Genomic DNA, 25,793 nt, shown 5'->3' with positions numbered 1-25,793 from the left:
GTGAGCACAAGGTCATTCAGCCATTCATTCAGGAAGAAGTGATGGAGGCCTCGCTCAGACCCAGCTACGCAGGGCCCCACAGACTCGGACTAGTCATGCCCTCCCTCGGTAGGGCTAAGCTGTTTGCCTGCAGACAGATGGCTTCTCTCCCTAGGCTCCCACTCTTCACCCTGTTCAGAAGGGTACCCTCGCCCTGGCCCTCCACTTCTTCACCTCCAGCTTCCGGTCTTCCTGATAATTGACCCACTTATGCAAATTAATTTCACCTGCCTCAGCCTCAGTTTCCTCTTCCAGAAATGGATTAATGTAACCTACAAGGTGGCCCTGCTCCCACCACACAGGAAGCCCTCAAGGTGCCCTTGGCACCTGGGTCCCCCCAGGGCGGGGCCAAACCCTAATATCACATACACACACACACACACCCACACCCACACACCCACAACTGTGGTACACCTACATAATGGAATACTACGCTTCGGTAAAAAGGTAAGAAAAACAAAAAAAAAAAAAAAAAAAGAGAAGGAATTCTTGCCAGCATGGATGGAACTGGAGAGCATTATGCTAAGTGAAGTTAGCCAGTCAGAGCAAAATGAATACCACATGAACTCACCCATTTGTGGAATATAGACAACAACGTAGACTGAGGAACAGGGACAGATCCAGAGACATCTATACCACCACTCTCTGCTGGGGCTGTTTGACTGCTGGTGGCCTCTGGCGTCCTGGGCTCAGAGCTAATATACAAAGCCATACACATTTTATTCACATCAACTTCAGCCTCAGCCTCTGTCTCCCATGACCTCCAAGGCCAGCTTCATTCCGTGTGTCTGCGTCTCCGGTCTACCCCCTTACCCCCCGCCCCCATCCCCCCCCCCCACCTCCCCCCCCCCCCCCACACACACCCACCCTCGCCCGGCCCATTCCTTACGAGGAATAAATACCAGGCGCAGCCACATTCAACAGAACCTTTCCTTGAGGTCCTTTCGGTGAATGCCACCTGAAGGGGCGAGCCGCGCGGGGCCGAGCTTGGAGCATGTGCACTCCCACCTTAAACTTGACGCCCAACCGGTGACGCTTTCAGTCCTGGGGGGGGGGGGGGGCGCGGCTGATTGGTGGAGCGGGCGTCTGATTTGGCTCCTCCCACCACGCTCTGGGGTATAAAAGAAAGCAGCGTCTTCTTTGCAGAGCTTCTCAGCCCTAGACTTGTTGTCTTGGTCGTCGTCCTCGTTCTCCCAAGACAGCTTTCAGGAGAGAGATCTCGCCAAGAACCGATCCCGGGACATAGAAGCCGCTGGAGCACCTGGCTGGAACCTGGCTAGGCTGCTGATCAACTGAACGCTGTCTCCGTGTCATTTCTTCTTCGCCGACTCCGTCCACACGTTTGGGAACCCCTGGACCCGCTGGGCTTCGACCCCACCAACACGCGCGGCCGAGAAGATGTCTCCTACATGGCCACGCTTCAGTGTACCCGAAGCGCGGACGCGGTTCACGAAGTCTACCAGAGAAGCCCTGAACAACAAAAATATCAAGCCATTGTTGAATACCTTCAGCCAGTTACCTGGAACTGAAGATGAAAAAAAATGTACCCTTGACCAAGCTCTCAGAGGTGTTCTGCAAGAAGAAATTATAAACCATTCATCGTGTGAAAATGTTTTAGCTATTATTTCTCTTGCTATTGGGGGAGTAACTGAAGGTATTTGCACCGCATCTACACCTTCTGTATTGTTGGGAGACGTTTTGGAATGTCTCCCTTTGGATCAGTGTGACACAACATTCACGTTTGTGGAGAGAAATGTTGCTACTTGGAGATCAAATACATTCTATTCCGCTGGGAAAAATTATTTACTACGTACGTGCAATGATCTCTTAAGAAGATTATCAAAATCCCAGCACACAGTTTTGCGTGCACGAATTCAACTCTTTTTGGCCAGGCTTTTCCCTTTATCTGAGAGATCCGGTCTTAACTTGCAGAGTCGGTTTAATCTGGAAAATGTCACCGTTTTCAATACCAATGAGCAGGAAAGCACCTTGGGTCAGAAGCACGCTGAAGACGGAGAAGAAGGAATGGACGTAGACGACAAAGGTGAAATGGGTGATGACGAAGCTCCAACAACTTGCTCCATTCCAATGGATTACAGCCTGTATCGAAAGTTCTGGTCACTTCAGGATTACTTCAGGAACCCTGTGCAATGCTATGAGAAGATTTCATGGAAAACTTTCCTCACGTACTCAGAGGAAGTCCTGGCTGTTTTCAAGAATTACAAATTAGATGACACTCAGGCCTCAAGAAAAACGATGGGAGAATTAAAAACAGGAGGAGAACATGTATACGTTGCAAAATTTTTAACAAGTGAAAAGTTGCTGGGTTTACAACTGAGTGACAGTAACTTTCGCCGACACATTCTACTGCAGTATCTCATTTTATTCCAACATCTCAAGGGACAGGTGAAATCCAAAAGTTCAAAGGATGTTTTAACTGATGAGCAGTCACTCTGGATTGAAGGCACCACAAAATCGGTTTATCAACTGCTATCTGAAAACCCACCCGATGGAGAGAGATTTTCAAAGATGGTAGAGCATATATTAAACACTGAGGAAAACTGGAACTCGTGGAAAAATGAAGGCTGCCCAAGTTTTGTGAAGGAAAGAACATCAGATACTAAGCCGAGGAGAGCAGTACGAAAGAGAACAGCACCAGAGGACTTCCTGGGGAAAGGGCCCAACAAAAAGATTCTGAAGGGGAAGGAGGCGTTAACAAGCCTTTGGGATCCCTGCCCGGATAATATGGAAGCTTGTAAGTCAAACCCAGCAGGCTATCTGCCAACTTTGGAGGAATTCTTTGAAGAAGCCATTGAACAGGCAGACCCGGAAAGCATGATTGAAAATGAATATAAGGTTGTGAACAATCCAAATTATGGTTGGAGAGCCCTGAGACTGTTAGCACGGAGAAGCCCTCACTTCTTCCAGCCAACCAAACAGCAGTTCAAAAGTTTGCCAGAATATCTCGAAAACATGGTGCTAAAGCTAGCAAAGGAATCACCACCGCCTTCAGAAGAAATAAAAACAGGTGAGGGTGAAGACGAGGAAGATAACGATGCTGTACTGAAGGAAAATGAAAGCCCTGATGCTCGCCGAGACAGGCCTGTACCAGGGGGAAAATAGAGATACTTGCCCACAAATTGGGTGAACAATGGAACACACACCACAGTTGCGGGTTTACTGACTTATTTATTTATTTTTATTGCATTTGTGTCTGTGGGGCCCCGCGGAGCTGAGTCTGAGCGAGGCCTCCATCACTTCTTCTGGAAGGGATGGCTGAATGACCTTGTGCTCTCCTCACCTGCGCATCAGCAGTTGGAGGGCTGACTCAGATCAGCCCTCCAGAGTTCTTCAGGGCCCTTCCCTTCACCACCCTACAAGGACTCCGTTTCATTAGCTTTGTGCCTACTGCCCCAAAGAACAACTTCACAGTCGCCACACTGGCTCCATCGCTTTGATGAGTGACCAGTGACCGGGAGGGGCTAGGGCGGGAGGACAAGGAGGGGCACTGAGAAAGGGAGGTGACCGCTAATGGGTATGGGTGTAGTGTCCTACAGCTGGCTTCTCGCAGACAACGCCCCCGGCTGGACCTTCCCCCACCCCTCGGGTCTACCCACACCTGGGAGGTCCAGACACCTGGCTCTGCCTTCCCCAGAGAAGGTTGCGGAATGGGGTGCGGGTGGTGGGTGCGGGGTGGGGGTGGGGGGAGGCTTGCATTGGCGCTCCAAGACCAGTAGAGGGCGCCACCGGCCCGATGAAGTGATTCCTGGGGTTTGGGGAGGACTAGGGAGATGGGGCAGGTGCCCAAGGAGGCCGGCAGGGCTCCATCTCCACGCCTTGCGGGGCGGCATCGCCATTTTCTGGAGTGAAGAGGGACAATACATATTTAGACAGGCTCGGGTGGGACGGGGACAAGCCAAAAGGAAAAAGCCACAGTGAATCTCCTAGGGGTGGGCCACTCATTTGATAGCGGAACTTGTGCTCCCGTGTATGTGTGCGTGTGCGTGTGCGTGCGTGTGTGTGTGTGTGTGTGTGTGTGTGTGTGTGTGCGCGCGCGCGCGCGCGCGCGCGTGTGTGTGTGTGGGGGAGGTGGAGAGGGCGGAGTGGGGTAGGTGTGTGGGTGTGCGTGTGCGCGTCTGTGTGTGTAAATCCGCAGTCACGCACGGACACTTCTTGATTTGAATGGTCCGTCGGCATCCATGAGCACCCTTCAGCCCTGACCTTCTTGCAGACAGCGTGCCCCGCCCCCTGCTTGTCCTTCCTGGCTCCGGTTAAGTCCAGGCACCTGGCTCTGGCTGCAGGAGGGTGGCTTGCATTGGCGCTTCTCGACCAGCAGAGGGCGGGACGGGCTCTTGGGCCATCTTTGAGGGACGCTAGGCCCGGCAGGGTTACCTGAGAGGCCATCGCCTCAATGTGAGGAGAGGCTGTTTATTTGTCCTAAGTCAGGAGTCCAGGTCACCACACACCAAAAGTCTACAGGAGGCACACGAGAAACAAGTGAAAGGAACTCAAACAGAGCACTACAGAAAGTCCTCAACATACAGGACAAGAGAGCAGGAAAATAAAAGAGAAACAGAGGGCTCTAAAACTCAGAAAACCATAACAGCGCAAGCACCCTTAACTGGCGATACTCTCTTCAAGTATAAATACATGACAAGATCCAACTGAAAGACAAACGGCGCCCTGCTGGTGTGGCTCAGTAGGTGAGAGAGGTGGCGTCAGGCAATGGAAAGCGGAGGGCTCCATTCTGGGTCAAGGGATTCCGGGTCAAGGGCGCATAGGTGGTTGCACATACCAGGTTCTATCCTGGCTCTGGGCAAGGTGCTTGTGGGAGGCAACCAATCCACGATTCTCTCACATCACTGTCTCTCTGTCTCTCCCTCTCTCCCCCACTCTCTCCGTCTCATGTTCTCCTGAAAGTGGCTGAGATGCCTCCTATTCATTCCTCAAAGGGAGGGGCGGGCGGGGCGGGGCGGGTGGGGGGGGGGCAGGGCGGGACGGGGGAGACCGGAGACGGAAACACACCGAACGAAGGGTGCCTTGGAGGTCATGGGAGGCAGAGGCTGAAGTGGATGTGAATAGAATGTGTATGCTTTTGTATATCTGGTTGTCGATCAGAGTGATTGGCGGCGGGGCTTTATTTTTTTATTTTATTTTATTTATTATTTTATTTTACTTTATTTTAGAGGAGGTTGCAGCGCGGGGTGGGGGGCGTGTGAGGGGTTGGGGGGGGGTTGCATCGGCGCTTTTCAAACAGCAGAGGGCGGTGCATTGAAAGTCTGGATCAAAGTGTTTTTTTAGGAGGTTTATTTTTATTATTTTTATTATTTTTATCAAGTTTTTTTTTTTTTTGAAAATGAGTAGGACAATGGCCGCAGTCACGCACAATACTCTGAGCATCTCCCAGCCTCAGAGGTAACCAGAGTCCTGGGAGCAGGGCCCCTACTGATCCATCTCGTCCGAGAGCAGGGTGGCATCGCCAGCAATAGACATGGGGTGCTTTCATTCCTAGGGCCGGGTGTGGCCGAGGTGTCAGCCGCTGCTTTTGTGCTGCTTTTGTTTCCGCCGCTCAGCCTCCTTCTCCTGAAGCCACTGCTCTGCCATCTTCCCCCAGTCGATGGCTGCGTGGCTGTTGAGCTTTGGCTGTTGCTGCCGCTGAGTTGCCCGGAGCCAGAGGAGGGCTGGGGCTGGGGCTGGGGCTGGGGCTGGGGCTGGGCAGACGGTGGGGTGGTGCTGGCCTGTAGCTACTGGTATAAAGAAAGAAATAAAATACAAAGTATTCTGTCTGTCAACATTTATTTGCTTTTTGGCCTCGCCCCGGATCAACCCAAATCACTCTGATCCACAACCAGAGACTAAGTCCGGGCCAGGAAAATATAATTATAAAATAAAATACAATACAATAAAGTAAAATAAATGAAATGAAATAAAAGTAAAATGAAATAAAATAAAATAAATAAAATATATAAGATAAAATGAAAAAATAAAATAAAATAATTAAATTAAATTAAGTTAAATTAGAAAAGTCCCGCCGCCAATCACTCTGATCGGCAGCCAGAGACCAAGTCCCGGCCAGGCCATCTGGTGGACCCAGCCTCTCTCTGTGTGTGGCCGGGTCCCCGCCAGAGACCAAGTCCCGCCCGCCCGTTTTGGTGAGCACAAGGTCATTCAGCCATTCATTCAGGAAGAAGTGATGGAGGCCTCGCTCAGACCCAGCTACGCAGGGCCCCACAGACTCGGACTAGTCATGCCCTCCCTCGGTAGGGCTAAGCTGTTTGCCTGCAGACAGATGGCTTCTCTCCCTAGGCTCCCACTCTTCACCCTGTTCAGAAGGGTACCCTCGCCCTGGCCCTCCACTTCTTCACCTCCAGCTTCCGGTCTTCCTGATAATTGACCCACTTATGCAAATTAATTTCACCTGCCTCAGCCTCAGTTTCCTCTTCCAGAAATGGATTAATGTAACCTACAAGGTGGCCCTGCTCCCACCACACAGGAAGCCCTCAAGGTGCCCTTGGCACCTGGGTCCCCCCAGGGCGGGGCCAAACCCTAATATCACATACACACACACACACACCCACACCCACACACCCACAACTGTGGTACACCTACATAATGGAATACTACGCTTCGGTAAAAAGGTAAGAAAAACAAAAAAAAAAAAAAAAAAAGAGAAGGAATTCTTGCCAGCATGGATGGAACTGGAGAGCATTATGCTAAGTGAAGTTAGCCAGTCAGAGCAAAATGAATACCACATGAACTCACCCATTTGTGGAATATAGACAACAACGTAGACTGAGGAACAGGGACAGATCCAGAGACATCTATACCACCACTCTCTGCTGGGGCTGTTTGACTGCTGGTGGCCTCTGGCGTCCTGGGCTCAGAGCTAATATACAAAGCCATACACATTTTATTCACATCAACTTCAGCCTCAGCCTCTGTCTCCCATGACCTCCAAGGCCAGCTTCATTCCGTGTGTCTGCGTCTCCGGTCTACCCCCTTACCCCCCGCCCCCATCCCCCCCCCCCACCTCCCCCCCCCCCCCCCACACACACACCCACCCTCGCCCGGCCCATTCCTTACGAGGAATAAATACCAGGCGCAGCCACATTCAACAGAACCTTTCCTTGAGGTCCTTTCGGTGAATGCCACCTGAAGGGGCGAGCCGCGCGGGGCCGAGCTTGGAGCATGTGCACTCCCACCTTAAACTTGACGCCCAACCGGTGACGCTTTCAGTCCTGGGGGGGGGGGGGGGCGCGGCTGATTGGTGGAGCGGGCGTCTGATTTGGCTCCTCCCACCACGCTCTGGGGTATAAAAGAAAGCAGCGTCTTCTTTGCAGAGCTTCTCAGCCCTAGACTTGTTGTCTTGGTCGTCGTCCTCGTTCTCCCAAGACAGCTTTCAGGAGAGAGATCTCGCCAAGAACCGATCCCGGGACATAGAAGCCGCTGGAGCACCTGGCTGGAACCTGGCTAGGCTGCTGATCAACTGAACGCTGTCTCCGTGTCATTTCTTCTTCGCCGACTCCGTCCACACGTTTGGGAACCCCTGGACCCGCTGGGCTTCGACCCCACCAACACGCGCGGCCGAGAAGATGTCTCCTACATGGCCACGCTTCAGTGTACCCGAAGCGCGGACGCGGTTCACGAAGTCTACCAGAGAAGCCCTGAACAACAAAAATATCAAGCCATTGTTGAATACCTTCAGCCAGTTACCTGGAACTGAAGATGAAAAAAAATGTACCCTTGACCAAGCTCTCAGAGGTGTTCTGCAAGAAGAAATTATAAACCATTCATCGTGTGAAAATGTTTTAGCTATTATTTCTCTTGCTATTGGGGGAGTAACTGAAGGTATTTGCACCGCATCTACACCTTCTGTATTGTTGGGAGACGTTTTGGAATGTCTCCCTTTGGATCAGTGTGACACAACATTCACGTTTGTGGAGAGAAATGTTGCTACTTGGAGATCAAATACATTCTATTCCGCTGGGAAAAATTATTTACTACGTACGTGCAATGATCTCTTAAGAAGATTATCAAAATCCCAGCACACAGTTTTGCGTGCACGAATTCAACTCTTTTTGGCCAGGCTTTTCCCTTTATCTGAGAGATCCGGTCTTAACTTGCAGAGTCGGTTTAATCTGGAAAATGTCACCGTTTTCAATACCAATGAGCAGGAAAGCACCTTGGGTCAGAAGCACGCTGAAGACGGAGAAGAAGGAATGGACGTAGACGACAAAGGTGAAATGGGTGATGACGAAGCTCCAACAACTTGCTCCATTCCAATGGATTACAGCCTGTATCGAAAGTTCTGGTCACTTCAGGATTACTTCAGGAACCCTGTGCAATGCTATGAGAAGATTTCATGGAAAACTTTCCTCACGTACTCAGAGGAAGTCCTGGCTGTTTTCAAGAATTACAAATTAGATGACACTCAGGCCTCAAGAAAAACGATGGGAGAATTAAAAACAGGAGGAGAACATGTATACGTTGCAAAATTTTTAACAAGTGAAAAGTTGCTGGGTTTACAACTGAGTGACAGTAACTTTCGCCGACACATTCTACTGCAGTATCTCATTTTATTCCAACATCTCAAGGGACAGGTGAAATCCAAAAGTTCAAAGGATGTTTTAACTGATGAGCAGTCACTCTGGATTGAAGGCACCACAAAATCGGTTTATCAACTGCTATCTGAAAACCCACCCGATGGAGAGAGATTTTCAAAGATGGTAGAGCATATATTAAACACTGAGGAAAACTGGAACTCGTGGAAAAATGAAGGCTGCCCAAGTTTTGTGAAGGAAAGAACATCAGATACTAAGCCGAGGAGAGCAGTACGAAAGAGAACAGCACCAGAGGACTTCCTGGGGAAAGGGCCCAACAAAAAGATTCTGAAGGGGAAGGAGGCGTTAACAAGCCTTTGGGATCCCTGCCCGGATAATATGGAAGCTTGTAAGTCAAACCCAGCAGGCTATCTGCCAACTTTGGAGGAATTCTTTGAAGAAGCCATTGAACAGGCAGACCCGGAAAGCATGATTGAAAATGAATATAAGGTTGTGAACAATCCAAATTATGGTTGGAGAGCCCTGAGACTGTTAGCACGGAGAAGCCCTCACTTCTTCCAGCCAACCAAACAGCAGTTCAAAAGTTTGCCAGAATATCTCGAAAACATGGTGCTAAAGCTAGCAAAGGAATCACCACCGCCTTCAGAAGAAATAAAAACAGGTGAGGGTGAAGACGAGGAAGATAACGATGCTGTACTGAAGGAAAATGAAAGCCCTGATGCTCGCCGAGACAGGCCTGTACCAGGGGGAAAATAGAGATACTTGCCCACAAATTGGGTGAACAATGGAACACACACCACAGTTGCGGGTTTACTGACTTATTTATTTATTTTTATTGCATTTGTGTCTGTGGGGCCCCGCGGAGCTGAGTCTGAGCGAGGCCTCCATCACTTCTTCTGGAAGGGATGGCTGAATGACCTTGTGCTCTCCTCACCTGCGCATCAGCAGTTGGAGGGCTGACTCAGATCAGCCCTCCAGAGTTCTTCAGGGCCCTTCCCTTCACCACCCTACAAGGACTCCGTTTCATTAGCTTTGTGCCTACTGCCCCAAAGAACAACTTCACAGTCGCCACACTGGCTCCATCGCTTTGATGAGTGACCAGTGACCGGGAGGGGCTAGGGCGGGAGGACAAGGAGGGGCACTGAGAAAGGGAGGTGACCGCTAATGGGTATGGGTGTAGTGTCCTACAGCTGGCTTCTCGCAGACAACGCCCCCGGCTGGACCTTCCCCCACCCCTCGGGTCTACCCACACCTGGGAGGTCCAGACACCTGGCTCTGCCTTCCCCAGAGAAGGTTGCGGAATGGGGTGCGGGTGGTGGGTGCGGGGTGGGGGTGGGGGGAGGCTTGCATTGGCGCTCCAAGACCAGTAGAGGGCGCCACCGGCCCGATGAAGTGATTCCTGGGGTTTGGGGAGGACTAGGGAGATGGGGCAGGTGCCCAAGGAGGCCGGCAGGGCTCCATCTCCACGCCTTGCGGGGCGGCATCGCCATTTTCTGGAGTGAAGAGGGACAATACATATTTAGACAGGCTCGGGTGGGACGGGGACAAGCCAAAAGGAAAAAGCCACAGTGAATCTCCTAGGGGTGGGCCACTCATTTGATAGCGGAACTTGTGCTCCCGTGTATGTGTGCGTGTGCGTGTGCGTGCGTGTGTGTGTGTGTGTGTGTGTGTGTGTGTGTGCGCGCGCGCGCGCGCGCGCGTGTGTGTGTGTGTGGGGGAGGTGGAGAGGGCGGAGTGGGGTAGGTGTGTGGGTGTGCGTGTGCGCGTCTGTGTGTGTAAATCCGCAGTCACGCACGGACACTTCTTGATTTGAATGGTCCGTCGGCATCCATGAGCACCCTTCAGCCCTGACCTTCTTGCAGACAGCGTGCCCCGCCCCCTGCTTGTCCTTCCTGGCTCCGGTTAAGTCCAGGCACCTGGCTCTGGCTGCAGGAGGGTGGCTTGCATTGGCGCTTCTCGACCAGCAGAGGGCGGGACGGGCTCTTGGGCCATCTTTGAGGGACGCTAGGCCCGGCAGGGTTACCTGAGAGGCCATCGCCTCAATGTGAGGAGAGGCTGTTTATTTGTCCTAAGTCAGGAGTCCAGGTCACCACACACCAAAAGTCTACAGGAGGCACACGAGAAACAAGTGAAAGGAACTCAAACAGAGCACTACAGAAAGTCCTCAACATACAGGACAAGAGAGCAGGAAAATAAAAGAGAAACAGAGGGCTCTAAAACTCAGAAAACCATAACAGCGCAAGCACCCTTAACTGGCGATACTCTCTTCAAGTATAAATACATGACAAGATCCAACTGAAAGACAAACGGCGCCCTGCTGGTGTGGCTCAGTAGGTGAGAGAGGTGGCGTCAGGCAATGGAAAGCGGAGGGCTCCATTCTGGGTCAAGGGATTCCGGGTCAAGGGCGCATAGGTGGTTGCACATACCAGGTTCTATCCTGGCTCTGGGCAAGGTGCTTGTGGGAGGCAACCAATCCACCGATTCTCTCACATCACTGTCTCTCTGTCTCTCCCTCTCTCCCCCACTCTCTCCGTCTCATGTTCTCCTGAAAGTGGCTGAGATGCCTCCTATTCATTCCTCAAAGGGAGGGGCGGGCGGGGCGGGGCGGGTGGGGGGGGGGCGGGGCGGGACGGGGGAGACCGGAGACGGAAACACACCGAACGAAGGGTGCCTTGGAGGTCATGGGAGGCAGAGGCTGAAGTGGATGTGAATAGAATGTGTATGCTTTTGTATATCTGGTTGTCGATCAGAGTGATTGGCGGCGGGGCTTTATTTTTTTATTTTATTTTATTTATTATTTTATTTTACTTTATTTTAGAGGAGGTTGCAGCGCGGGGTGGGGGGCGTGTGAGGGGTTGGGGGGGGGGGTTGCATCGGCGCTTTTCAAACAGCAGAGGGCGGCGCATTGAAAGTCTGGATCAAAGTGTTTTTTTAGGAGGTTTATTTTTATTATTTTTATTTTTTTTAGCAAGTTTTTTTTTTTTTTTTTTTTTTTTGAAAATGAGTAGGACAATGGCCGCAGTCACGCACAATACTCTGAGCATCTCCCAGCCTCAGAGGTAACCAGAGTCCTGGGAGCAGGGCCCCTACTGATCCATCTCGTCCGAGAGCAGGGTGGCATCGCCAGCAATAGACATGGGGTGCTTTCATTCCTAGGGCCGGGTGTGGCCGAGGTGTCAGCCGCTGCTTTTGTGCTGCTTTTGTTTCCGCCGCTCAGCCTCCTTCTCCTGAAGCCACTGCTCTGCCATCTTCCCCCAGTCGATGGCTGCGTGGCTGTTGAGCTTTGGCTGTTGCTGCCGCTGAGTTGCCCGGAGCCAGAGGAGGGCTGGGGCTGGGGCTGGGGCTGGGGCTGGGGCTGGGCAGACGGTGGGGTGGTGCTGGCCTGTAGCTACTGGTATAAAGAAAGAAATAAAATACAAAGTATTCTGTCTGTCAACATTTATTTGCTTTTTGGCCTCGCCCCGGATCAACCCAAATCACTCTGATCCACAACCAGAGACTAAGTCCGGGCCAGGAAAATATAATTATAAAATAAAATACAATACAATAAAGTAAAATAAATGAAATGAAATAAAAGTAAAATGAAATAAAATAAAATAAATAAAATATATAAGATAAAATGAAAAAATAAAATAAAATAATTAAATTAAATTAAGTTAAATTAGAAAAGTCCCGCCGCCAATCACTCTGATCGGCAGCCAGAGACCAAGTCCCGGCCAGGCCATCTGGTGGACCCAGCCTCTCTCTGTGTGTGGCCGGGTCCCCGCCAGAGACCAAGTCCCGCCCGCCCGTTTTGGTGAGCACAAGGTCATTCAGCCATTCATTCAGGAAGAAGTGATGGAGGCCTCGCTCAGACCCAGCTACGCAGGGCCCCACAGACTCGGACTAGTCATGCCCTCCCTCGGTAGGGCTAAGCTGTTTGCCTGCAGACAGATGGCTTCTCTCCCTAGGCTCCCACTCTTCACCCTGTTCAGAAGGGTACCCTCGCCCTGGCCCTCCACTTCTTCACCTCCAGCTTCCGGTCTTCCTGATAATTGACCCACTTATGCAAATTAATTTCACCTGCCTCAGCCTCAGTTTCCTCTTCCAGAAATGGATTAATGTAACCTACAAGGTGGCCCTGCTCCCACCACACAGGAAGCCCTCAAGGTGCCCTTGGCACCTGGGTCCCCCCAGGGCGGGGCCAAACCCTAATATCACATACACACACACACACACCCACACCCACACACCCACAACTGTGGTACACCTACATAATGGAATACTACGCTTCGGTAAAAAGGTAAGAAAAACAAAAAAAAAAAAAAAAAAGAGAAGGAATTCTTGCCAGCATGGATGGAACTGGAGAGCATTATGCTAAGTGAAGTTAGCCAGTCAGAGCAAAATGAATACCACATGAACTCACCCATTTGTGGAATATAGACAACAACGTAGACTGAGGAACAGGGACAGATCCAGAGACATCTATACCACCACTCTCTGCTGGGGCTGTTTGACTGCTGGTGGCCTCTGGCGTCCTGGGCTCAGAGCTAATATACAAAGCCATACACATTTTATTCACATCAACTTCAGCCTCAGCCTCTGTCTCCCATGACCTCCAAGGCCAGCTTCATTCCGTGTGTCTGCGTCTCCGGTCTACCCCCTTACCCCCCGCCCCCATCCCCCCCCCCCACCTCCCCCCCCCCCCCCACACACACCCACCCTCGCCCGGCCCATTCCTTACGAGGAATAAATACCAGGCGCAGCCACATTCAACAGAACCTTTCCTTGAGGTCCTTTCGGTGAATGCCACCTGAAGGGGCGAGCCGCGCGGGGCCGAGCTTGGAGCATGTGCACTCCCACCTTAAACTTGACGCCCAACCGGTGACGCTTTCAGTCCTGGGGGGGGGGGGGGGCGCGGCTGATTGGTGGAGCGGGCGTCTGATTTGGCTCCTCCCACCACGCTCTGGGGTATAAAAGAAAGCAGCGTCTTCTTTGCAGAGCTTCTCAGCCCTAGACTTGTTGTCTTGGTCGTCGTCCTCGTTCTCCCAAGACAGCTTTCAGGAGAGAGATCTCGCCAAGAACCGATCCCGGGACATAGAAGCCGCTGGAGCACCTGGCTGGAACCTGGCTAGGCTGCTGATCAACTGAACGCTGTCTCCGTGTCATTTCTTCTTCGCCGACTCCGTCCACACGTTTGGGAACCCCTGGACCCGCTGGGCTTCGACCCCACCAACACGCGCGGCCGAGAAGATGTCTCCTACATGGCCACGCTTCAGTGTACCCGAAGCGCGGACGCGGTTCACGAAGTCTACCAGAGAAGCCCTGAACAACAAAAATATCAAGCCATTGTTGAATACCTTCAGCCAGTTACCTGGAACTGAAGATGAAAAAAAATGTACCCTTGACCAAGCTCTCAGAGGTGTTCTGCAAGAAGAAATTATAAACCATTCATCGTGTGAAAATGTTTTAGCTATTATTTCTCTTGCTATTGGGGGAGTAACTGAAGGTATTTGCACCGCATCTACACCTTCTGTATTGTTGGGAGACGTTTTGGAATGTCTCCCTTTGGATCAGTGTGACACAACATTCACGTTTGTGGAGAGAAATGTTGCTACTTGGAGATCAAATACATTCTATTCCGCTGGGAAAAATTATTTACTACGTACGTGCAATGATCTCTTAAGAAGATTATCAAAATCCCAGCACACAGTTTTGCGTGCACGAATTCAACTCTTTTTGGCCAGGCTTTTCCCTTTATCTGAGAGATCCGGTCTTAACTTGCAGAGTCGGTTTAATCTGGAAAATGTCACCGTTTTCAATACCAATGAGCAGGAAAGCACCTTGGGTCAGAAGCACGCTGAAGACGGAGAAGAAGGAATGGACGTAGACGACAAAGGTGAAATGGGTGATGACGAAGCTCCAACAACTTGCTCCATTCCAATGGATTACAGCCTGTATCGAAAGTTCTGGTCACTTCAGGATTACTTCAGGAACCCTGTGCAATGCTATGAGAAGATTTCATGGAAAACTTTCCTCACGTACTCAGAGGAAGTCCTGGCTGTTTTCAAGAATTACAAATTAGATGACACTCAGGCCTCAAGAAAAACGATGGGAGAATTAAAAACAGGAGGAGAACATGTATACGTTGCAAAATTTTTAACAAGTGAAAAGTTGCTGGGTTTACAACTGAGTGACAGTAACTTTCGCCGACACATTCTACTGCAGTATCTCATTTTATTCCAACATCTCAAGGGACAGGTGAAATCCAAAAGTTCAAAGGATGTTTTAACTGATGAGCAGTCACTCTGGATTGAAGGCACCACAAAATCGGTTTATCAACTGCTATCTGAAAACCCACCCGATGGAGAGAGATTTTCAAAGATGGTAGAGCATATATTAAACACTGAGGAAAACTGGAACTCGTGGAAAAATGAAGGCTGCCCAAGTTTTGTGAAGGAAAGAACATCAGATACTAAGCCGAGGAGAGCAGTACGAAAGAGAACAGCACCAGAGGACTTCCTGGGGAAAGGGCCCAACAAAAAGATTCTGAAGGGGAAGGAGGCGTTAACAAGCCTTTGGGATCCCTGCCCGGATAATATGGAAGCTTGTAAGTCAAACCCAGCAGGCTATCTGCCAACTTTGGAGGAATTCTTTGAAGAAGCCATTGAACAGGCAGACCCGGAAAGCATGATTGAAAATGAATATAAGGTTGTGAACAATCCAAATTATGGTTGGAGAGCCCTGAGACTGTTAGCACGGAGAAGCCCTCACTTCTTCCAGCCAACCAAACAGCAGTTCAAAAGTTTGCCAGAATATCTCGAAAACATGGTGCTAAAGCTAGCAAAGGAATCACCACCGCCTTCAGAAGAAATAAAAACAGGTGAGGGTGAAGACGAGGAAGATAACGATGCTGTACTGAAGGAAAATGAAAGCCCTGATGCTCGCCGAGACAGGCCTGTACCAGGGGGAAAATAGAGATACTAGCCCACAAATTGGGTGAACAATGGAACACACACCACAGTTGCGGGTTTACTGACTTATTTATTTATTTTTATTGCATTTGTGTCTGTGGGGCCCCGCGGAGCTGAGTCTGAGCGAGGCCTCCATCACTTCTTCTGGAAGGGATGGCTGAATGACCTTGTGCTCTCCTCACCTGCGCATCAGCAGTTGGAGGGCTGACTCAGATCAGCCCTCCAGAGTTCTTCAGGGCCCTTCCCTTCACCACCCTACAAGGACTCCGTTTCATTAGCTTTGTGCCTACTGCCCCAAAGAACAACTTCACAGTCGCCACACTGGCTCCATCGCTTTGATGAGTGACCAGTGACCGGGAGGGGCTAGGGCGGGAGGACAAGGAGGGGCACTGAGAAAGGGAGGTGACCGCTAATGGGTATGGGTGTAGTGTCCTACAGCTGGCTTCTCGCAGACAACGCCCCCGGCTGGACCTTCCCCCACCCCTCGGGTCTACCCACACCTGGGAGGTCCAGACACCTGGCTCTGCCTTCCCCAGAGAAGGTTGCGGAATGGGGTGCGGGTGGTGGGTGCGGGGTGGGGGTGGGGGGAGGCTTGCATTGGCGCTCCAAGACCAGTAGAGGGCGCCACCGGCCCGATGAAGTGATTCCTGGGGTTTGGGGAGGACTAGGGAGATGGGGCAAGTGCCCAAGGAGGCCGGCAGGGCTCCATCTCCACGCCTTGCGGGGCGGCATCGCCATTTTCTGGAGTGAAGAGGGACAATACATATTTAGACAGGCTCGGGTGGGACGGGGACAAGCCAAAAGGAAAAAGCCACAGTGAATCTCCTAGGGGTGGGCCACTCATTTGATAGCGGAACTTGTGCTCCCGTGTATGTGTGCGTGTGCGTGTGCGTGCGTGTGTGTGTGTGTGTGTGTGTGTGTGTGTGCGCGCGCGCGCGCGCGCGCGTGTGTGTGTGTGGGGGAGGTGGAGAGGGCGGAGTGGGGTAGGTGTGTGGGTGTGCGTGTGCGCGTCTGTGTGTGTAAATCCGCAGTCACGCACGGACACTTCTTGATTTGAATGGTCCGTCGGCATCCATGAGCACCCTTCAGCCCTGACCTTCTTGCAGACAGCGTGCCCCGCCCCCTGCTTGTCCTTCCTGGCTCCGGTTAAGTCCAGGCACCTGGCTCTGGCTGCAGGAGGGTGGCTTGCATTGGCGCTTCTCGACCAGCAGAGGGCGGGACGGGCTCTTGGGCCATCTTTGAGGGACGCTAGGCCCGGCAGGGTTACCTGAGAGGCCATCGCCTCAATGTGAGGAGAGGCTGTTTATTTGTCCTAAGTCAGGAGTCCAGGTCACCACACACCAAAAGTCTACAGGAGGCACACGAGAAACAAGTGAAAGGAACTCAAACAGAGCACTACAGAAAGTCCTCAACATACAGGACAAGAGAGCAGGAAAATAAAAGAGAAACAGAGGGCTCTAAAACTCAGAAAACCATAACAGCGCAAGCACCCTTAACTGGCGATACTCTCTTCAAGTATAAATACATGACAAGATCCAACTGAAAGACAAACGGCGCCCTGCTGGTGTGGCTCAGTAGGTGAGAGAGGTGGCGTCAGGCAATGGAAAGCGGAGGGCTCCATTCTGGGTCAAGGGATTCCGGGTCAAGGGCGCATAGGTGGTTGCACATACCAGGTTCTATCCTGGCTCTGGGCAAGGTGCTTGTGGGAGGCAACCAATCCACGATTCTCTCACATCACTGTCTCTCTGTCTCTCCCTCTCTCCCCCACTCTCTCCGTCTCATGTTCTCCTGAAAGTGGCTGAGATGCCTCCTATTCATTCCTCAAAGGGAGGGGCGGGCGGGGCGGGGCGGGTGGGGGGGGGCAGGGCGGGACGGGGGAGACCGGAGACGGAAACACACCGAACGAAGGGTGCCTTGGAGGTCATGGGAGGCAGAGGCTGAAGTGGATGTGAATAGAATGTGTATGCTTTTGTATATCTGGTTGTCGATCAGAGTGATTGGCGGCGGGGCTTTATTTTTTTATTTTATTTTATTTATTATTTTATTTTACTTTATTTTAGAGGAGGTTGCAGCGCGGGGTGGGGGGCGTGTGAGGGGTTGGGGGGGGGTTGCATCGGCGCTTTTCAAACAGCAGAGGGCGGTGCATTGAAAGTCTGGATCAAAGTGTTTTTTTAGGAGGTTTATTTTTATTATTTTTATTATTTTTATCAAGTTTTTTTTTTTTTTTTTTTTTTTTGAAAATGAGTAGGACAATGGCCGCAGTCACGCACAATACTCTGAGCATCTCCCAGCCTCAGAGGTAACCAGAGTCCTGGGAGCAGGGCCCCTACTGATCCATCTCGTCCGAGAGCAGGGTGGCATCGCCAGCAATAGACATGGGGTGCTTTCATTCCTAGGGCCGGGTGTGGCCGAGGTGTCAGCCGCTGCTTTTGTGCTGCTTTTGTTTCCGCCGCTCAGCCTCCTTCTCCTGCAGCCACTGCTCCGCCATCTTCCCCCAGTCGATGGCTGCGTGGCTGTTGAGCTTTGGCTGTTGCTGCCGCTGAGTTGTCCGGAGCCAGAGGAGGGCTGGGGCTGGGGCTGGGGCTGGGGCTGGGGCTGGGCAGACGGTGGGGTGGTGCTGGCCTGTAGCTACTGGTATAAAGAAAGAAATAAAATACAAAGTATTCTGTCTGTCAACATTTATTTGCTTTTTGGCCTCGCCCCGGATCAACCCAAATCACTCTGATCCACAACCAGAGACTAAGTCCGGGCCAGGAAAATATAATTATAAAATAAAATACAATACAATAAAGTAAAATAAATGAAATGAAATAAAAGTAAAATGAAATAAAATAAAATAAATAAAATATATAAGATAAAATGAAAAAATAAAATAAAATAATTAAATTAAATTAAGTTAAATTAGAAAAGTCCCGCCGCCAATCACTCTGATCGGCAGCCAGAGACCAAGTCCCGGCCAGGCCATCTGGTGGACCCAGCCTCTCTCTGTGTGTGGCCGGGTCCCCGCCAGAGACCAAGTCCCGCCCGCCCGTTTTGGTGAGCACAAGGTCATTCAGCCATTCATTCAGGAAGAAGTGATGGAGGCCTCGCTCAGACCCAGCTACGCAGGGCCCCACAGACTCGGACTAGTCATGCCCTCCCTCGGTAGGGCTAAGCTGTTTGCCTGCAGACAGATGGCTTCTCTCCCTAGGCTCCCACTCTTCACCCTGTTCAGAAGGGTACCCTCGCCCTGGCCCTCCACTTCTTCACCTCCAGCTTCCGGTCTTCCTGATAATTGACCCACTTATGCAAATTAATTTCACCTGCCTCAGCCTCAGTTTCCTCTTCCAGAAATGGATTAATGTAACCTACAAGGTGGCCCTGCTCCCACCACACAGGAAGCCCTCAAGGTGCCCTTGGCACCTGGGTCCCCCCAGGGCGGGGCCAAACCCTAATATCACATACACACACACACACACCCACACCCACACACCCACAACTGTGGTACACCTACATAATGGAATACTACGCTTCGGTAAAAAGGTAAGAAAAACAAAAAAAAAAAAAAAAAAGAGAAGGAATTCTTGCCAGCATGGATGGAACTGGAGAGCATTATGCTAAGTGAAGTTAGCCAGTCAGAGCAAAATGAATACCACATGAACTCACCCATTTGTGGAATATAGACAACAACGTAGACTGAGGAACAGGGACAGATCCAGAGACATCTATACCACCACTCTCTGCTGGGGCTGTTTGACTGCTGGTGGCCTCTGGCGTCCTGGGCTCAGAGCTAATATACAAAGCCATACACATTTTATTCACATCAACTTCAGCCTCAGCCTCTGTCTCCCATGACCTCCAAGGCCAGCTTCATTCCGTGTGTCTGCGTCTCCGGTCTACCCCCTTACCCCCCGCCCCCATCCCCCCCCCCCACCTCCCCCCCCCCCCCCACACACACCCACCCTCGCCCGGCCCATTCCTTACGAGGAATAAATACCAGGCGCAGCCACATTCAACAGAACCTTTCCTTGAGGTCCTTTCGGTGAATGCCACCTGAAGGGGCGAGCCGCGCGGGGCCGAGCTTGGAGCATGTGCACTCCCACCTTAAACTTGACGCCCAACCGGTGACGCTTTCAGTCCTGGGGCGGGGGGGGGGGGCGCGGCTGATTGGTGGAGCGGGCGTCTGATTTGGCTCCTCCCACCACGCTCTGGGGTATAAAAGAAAGCAGCGTCTTCTTTGCAGAGCTTCTCAGCCCTAGGCTTGTTGTCTTGGTCGTCGTCCTCGTTCTCCCAAGACAGCTTTCAGGAGAGAGATCTCGCCAAGAACCGATCCCGGGACATAGAAGCCGCTGGAGCACCTGGCTGGAACCTGGCTAGGCTGCTGATCAACTGAACGCTGTCTCCGTGTCATTTCTTCTTCGCCGACTCCGTCCACACGTTTGGGAACCCCTGGACCCGCTGGGCTTCGACCCCACCAACACGCGCGGCCGAGAAGATGTCTCCTACATGGCCACGCTTCAGTGTACCCGAAGCGCGGACGCGGTTCACGAAGTCTACCAGAGAAGCCCTGAACAACAAAAATATCAAGCCATTGTTGAATACCTTCAGCCAGTTACCTGGAACTGAAGATGAAAAAAAATGTACCCTTGACCAAGCTCTCAGAGGTGTTCTGCAAGAAGAAATTATAAACCATTCATCGTGTGAAAATGTTTTAGCTATTATTTCTCTTGCTATTGGGGGAGTAACTGAAGGTATTTGCACCGCATCTACACCTTCTGTATTGTTGGGAGACGTTTTGGAATGTCTCCCTTTGGATCAGTGTGACACAACATTCACGTTTGTGGAGAGAAATGTTGCTACTTGGAGATCAAATACATTCTATTCCGCTGGGAAAAATTATTTACTACGTACGTGCAATGATCTCTTAAGAAGATTATCAAAATCCCAGCACACAGTTTTGCGTGCACGAATTCAACTCTTTTTGGCCAGGCTTTTCCCTTTATCTGAGAGATCCGGTCTTAACTTGCAGAGTCGGTTTAATCTGGAAAATGTCACCGTTTTCAATACCAATGAGCAGGAAAGCACCTTGGGTCAGAAGCACGCTGAAGACGGAGAAGAAGGAATGGACGTAGACGACAAAGGTGAAATGGGTGATGACGAAGCTCCAACAACTTGCTCCATTCCAATGGATTACAGCCTGTATCGAAAGTTCTGGTCACTTCAGGATTACTTCAGGAACCCTGTGCAATGCTATGAGAAGATTTCATGGAAAACTTTCCTCACGTACTCAGAGGAAGTCCTGGCTGTTTTCAAGAATTACAAATTAGATGACACTCAGGCCTCAAGAAAAACGATGGGAGAATTAAAAACAGGAGGAGAACATGTATACGTTGCAAAATTTTTAACAAGTGAAAAGTTGCTGGGTTTACAACTGAGTGACAGTAACTTTCGCCGACACATTCTACTGCAGTATCTCATTTTATTCCAACATCTCAAGGGACAGGTGAAATCCAAAAGTTCAAAGGATGTTTTAACTGATGAGCAGTCACTCTGGATTGAAGGCACCACAAAATCGGTTTATCAACTGCTATCTGAAAACCCACCCGATGGAGAGAGATTTTCAAAGATGGTAGAGCATATATTAAACACTGAGGAAAACTGGAACTCGTGGAAAAATGAAGGCTGCCCAAGTTTTGTGAAGGAAAGAACATCAGATACTAAGCCGAGGAGAGCAGTACGAAAGAGAACAGCACCAGAGGACTTCCTGGGGAAAGGGCCCAACAAAAAGATTCTGAAGGGGAAGGAGGCGTTAACAAGCCTTTGGGATCCCTGCCCGGATAATATGGAAGCTTGTAAGTCAAACCCAGCAGGCTATCTGCCAACTTTGGAGGAATTCTTTGAAGAAGCCATTGAACAGGCAGACCCGGAAAGCATGATTGAAAATGAATATAAGGTTGTGAACAATCCAAATTATGGTTGGAGAGCCCTGAGACTGTTAGCACGGAGAAGCCCTCACTTCTTCCAGCCAACCAAACAGCAGTTCAAAAGTTTGCCAGAATATCTCGAAAACATGGTGCTAAAGCTAGCAAAGGAATCACCACCGCCTTCAGAAGAAATAAAAACAGGTGAGGGTGAAGACGAGGAAGATAACGATGCTGTACTGAAGGAAAATGAAAGCCCTGATGCTCGCCGAGACAGGCCTGTACCAGGGGGAAAATAGAGATACTTGCCCACAAATTGGGTGAACAATGGAACACACACCACAGTTGCGGGTTTACTGACTTATTTATTTATTTTTATTGCATTTGTGTCTGTGGGGCCCCGCGGAGCTGAGTCTGAGCGAGGCCTCCATCACTTCTTCTGGAAGGGATGGCTGAATGACCTTGTGCTCTCCTCACCTGCGCATCAGCAGTTGGAGGGCTGACTCAGATCAGCCCTCCAGAGTTCTTCAGGGCCCTTCCCTTCACCACCCTACAAGGACTCCGTTTCATTAGCTTTGTGCCTACTGCCCCAAAGAACAACTTCACAGTCGCCACACTGGCTCCATCGCTTTGATGAGTGACCAGTGACCGGGAGGGGCTAGGGCGGGAGGACAAGGAGGGGCACTGAGAAAGGGAGGTGACCGCTAATGGGTATGGGTGTAGTGTCCTACAGCTGGCTTCTCGCAGACAACGCCCCCGGCTGGACCTTCCCCCACCCCTCGGGTCTACCCACACCTGGGAGGTCCAGACACCTGGCTCTGCCTTCCCCAGAGAAGGTTGCGGAATGGGGTGCGGGTGGTGGGTGCGGGGTGGGGGTGGGGGGAGGCTTGCATTGGCGCTCCAAGACCAGTAGAGGGCGCCACCGGCCCGATGAAGTGATTCCTGGGGTTTGGGGAGGACTAGGGAGATGGGGCAGGTGCCCAAGGAGGCCGGCAGGGCTCCATCTCCACGCCTTGCGGGGCGGCATCGCCATTTTCTGGAGTGAAGAGGGACAATACATATTTAGACAGGCTCGGGTGGGACGGGGACAAGCCAAAAGGAAAAAGCCACAGTGAATCTCCTAGGGGTGGGCCACTCATTTGATAGCGGAACTTGTGCTCCCGTGTATGTGTGCGTGTGCGTGTGCGTGCGTGTGTGTGTGTGTGTGTGTGTGTGTGCGCGTCTGTGTGTGTAAATCCGCAGTCACGCACGGACACTTCTTGATTTGAATGGTCCGTCGGCATCCATGAGCACCCTTCAGCCCTGACCTTCTTGCAGACAGCGTGCCCCGCCCCCTGCTTGTCCTTCCTGGCTCCGGTTAAGTCCAGGCACCTGGCTCTGGCTGCAGGAGGGTGGCTTGCATTGGCGCTTCTCGACCAGCAGAGGGCGGGACGGGCTCTTGGGCCATCTTTGAGGGACGCTAGGCCCGGCAGGGTTACCTGAGAGGCCATCGCCTCAATGTGAGGAGAGGCTGTTTATTTGTCCTAAGTCAGGAGTCCAGGTCACCACACACCAAAAGTCTACAGGAGGCACACGAGAAACAAGTGAAAGGAACTCAAACAGAGCACTACAGAAAGTCCTCAACATACAGGACAAGAGAGCAGGAAAATAAAAGAGAAACAGAGGGCTCTAAAACTCAGAAAACCATAACAGCGCAAGCACCCTTAACTGGCGATACTCTCTTCAAGTATAAATACATGACAAGATCCAACTGAAAGACAAACGGCGCCCTGCTGGTGTGGCTCAGTAGGTGAGAGAGGTGGCGTCAGGCAATGGAAAGCGGAGGGCTCCATTCTGGGTCAAGGGATTCCGGGTCAAGGGCGCATAGGTGGTTGCACATACCAGGTTCTATCCTGGCTCTGGGCAAGGTGCTTGTGGGAGGCAACCAATCCACGATTCTCTCACATCACTGTCTCTCTGTCTCTCCCTCTCTCCCCCACTCTCTCCGTCTCATGTTCTCCTGAAAGTGGCTGAGATGCCTCCTATTCATTCCTCAAAGGGAGGGGCGGGCGGGGCGGGGCGGGTGGGGGGGGGGCGGGGCGGGACGGGGGAGACCGGAGACGGAAACACACCGAACGAAGGGTGCCTTGGAGGTCATGGGAGGCAGAGGCTGAAGTGGATGTGAATAGAATGTGTATGCTTTTGTATATCTGGTTGTCGATCAGAGTGATTGGCGGCGGGGCTTTATTTTTTTATTTTATTTTATTTATTATTTTATTTTACTTTATTTTAGAGGAGGTTGCAGCGCGGGGTGGGGGGCGTGTGAGGGGTTGGGGGGGGGGTTGCATCGGCGCTTTTCAAACAGCAGAGGGCGGCGCATTGAAAGTCTGGATCAAAGTGTTTTTTTAGGAGGTTTATTTTTATTATTTTTATTTTTTTTAGCAAGTTTTTTTTTTTTTTTTTTTTTGAAAATGAGTAGGACAATGGCCGCAGTCACGCACAATACTCTGAGCATCTCCCAGCCTCAGAGGTAACCAGAGTCCTGGGAGCAGGGCCCCTACTGATCCATCTCGTCCGAGAGCAGGGTGGCATCGCCAGCAATAGACATGGGGTGCTTTCATTCCTAGGGCCGGGTGTGGCCGAGGTGTCAGCCGCTGCTTTTGTGCTGCTTTTGTTTCCGCCGCTCAGCCTCCTTCTCCTGAAGCCACTGCTCTGCCATCTTCCCCCAGTCGATGGCTGCGTGGCTGTTGAGCTTTGGCTGTTGCTGCCGCTGAGTTGTCCGGAGCCAGAGGAGGGCTGGGGCTGGGGCTGGGGCTGGGGCTGGGGCTGGGGCTGGGGCTGGGCAGACGGTGGGGTGGTGCTGGCCTGTAGCTACTGGTATAAAGAAAGAAATAAAATACAAAGTATTCTGTCTGTCAACATTTATTTGCTTTTTGGCCTCGCCCCGGATCAACCCAAATCACTCTGATCCACAACCAGAGACTAAGTCCGGGCCAGGAAAATATAATTATAAAATAAAATACAATACAATAAAGTAAAATAAATGAAATGAAATAAAAGTAAAATGAAATAAAATAAAATAAATAAAATATATAAGATAAAATGAAAAAATAAAATAAAATAATTAAATTAAATTAAGTTAAATTAGAAAAGTCCCGCCGCCAATCACTCTGATCGGCAGCCAGAGACCAAGTCCCGGCCAGGCCATCTGGTGGACCCAGCCTCTCTCTGTGTGTGGCCGCGTCCCCGCCAGAGACCAAGTCCCGCCCGCCCGTTTTGGTGAGCACAAGGTCATTCAGCCATTCATTCAGGAAGAAGTGATGGAGGCCTCGCTCAGACCCAGCTACGCAGGGCCCCACAGACTCGGACTAGTCATGCCCTCCCTCGGTAGGGCTAAGCTGTTTGCCTGCAGACAGATGGCTTCTCTCCCTAGGCTCCCACTCTTCACCCTGTTCAGAAGGGTACCCTCGCCCTGGCCCTCCACTTCTTCACCTCCAGCTTCCGGTCTTCCTGATAATTGATCCACTTATGCAAATTAATTTCACCTGCCTCAGCCTCAGTTTCCTCTTCCAGAAATGGATTAATGTAACCTACAAGGTGGCCCTGCTCCCACCACACAGGAAGCCCTCAAGGTGCCCTTGGCACCTGGGTCCCCCCAGGGCGGGGCCAAACCCTAATATCACATACACACACACACACACACACACACACACACACACACACCCACAACTGTGGTACACCTACATAATGGAATACTACGCTTCGGTAAAAAGGTAAGAAAAACAAAAAAAAAAAAAAGAGAAGGAATTCTTGCCAGCATGGATGGAACTGGAGAGCATTATGCTAAGTGAAGTTAGCCAGTCAGAGCAAAATGAATACCACATGAACTCACCCATTTGTGGAATATAGACAACAACGTAGACTGAGGAACAGGGACAGATCCAGAGACATCTATACCACCACTCTCTGCTGGGGCTGTTTGACTGCTGGTGGCCTCTGGCGTCCTGGGCTCAGAGCTAATATACAAAGCCATACACATTTTATTCACATCAACTTCAGCCTCAGCCTCTGTCTCCCATGACCTCCAAGGCCAGCTTCATTCGGTGTGTCTGCGTCTCCGGTCTACCCCCTTACCCCCCGCCCCCATCCACCCCCCCCCCACCTCCCCCCCCCCCACACACACCCACCCTCGCCCGGCCCATTCCTTACGAGGAATAAATACCAGGCGCAGCCACATTCAACAGAACCTTTCCTTGAGGTCCTTTCGGTGAATGCCACCTGAAGGGGCGAGCCGCGCGGGGCCGAGCTTGGAGCATGTGCACTCCCACCTTAAACTTGACGCCCAACCGGTGACGCTTTCA

At 51.2% G+C, this 25,793-nt stretch overlaps 4 protein-coding genes across 4 annotated transcripts; all 4 read left to right on the top strand.

The window, feature by feature from the left end:
• Window positions 1-1,437: 1,437 nt before the first annotated feature.
• On the top strand, window positions 1,438-6,433 carry LOC132232533 (THO complex subunit 1-like). Its single transcript, XM_059691918.1, is given in 3 exon segments — window positions 1,438-3,151; window positions 3,154-3,210; window positions 6,411-6,433. Coding segments are annotated over 3 exon segments (1,794 nt in total).
• Window positions 6,434-7,631: 1,198 nt separating this feature from the next.
• LOC132232532 (THO complex subunit 1-like) lies at window positions 7,632-9,691 on the top strand. Its single transcript, XM_059691917.1, is given in 3 exon segments — window positions 7,632-9,345; window positions 9,348-9,404; window positions 9,549-9,691. Coding segments are annotated over 3 exon segments (1,914 nt in total).
• Window positions 9,692-13,832: 4,141 nt separating this feature from the next.
• Window positions 13,833-18,096, top strand: LOC132232531 (THO complex subunit 1-like). The gene is given in 3 exon segments (XM_059691915.1): window positions 13,833-15,546; window positions 15,549-15,605; window positions 18,011-18,096. Coding segments are annotated over 3 exon segments (1,857 nt in total).
• Window positions 18,097-20,027: 1,931 nt separating this feature from the next.
• Window positions 20,028-22,087, top strand: LOC132232530 (THO complex subunit 1-like). The gene is given in 3 exon segments (XM_059691914.1): window positions 20,028-21,741; window positions 21,744-21,800; window positions 21,945-22,087. Coding segments are annotated over 3 exon segments (1,914 nt in total).
• Window positions 22,088-25,793: the final 3,706 nt, after the last annotated feature.

Source organism: Myotis daubentonii, chromosome 4, assembly GCF_963259705.1.
Source record: "Myotis daubentonii chromosome 4, mMyoDau2.1, whole genome shotgun sequence".
Classification (NCBI taxonomy): domain Eukaryota; kingdom Metazoa; phylum Chordata; class Mammalia; order Chiroptera; family Vespertilionidae; genus Myotis; species Myotis daubentonii.
Note: the sequence above shows the minus strand (reverse complement) of the source record. Positions and strands in the feature narration are given on the sequence as shown.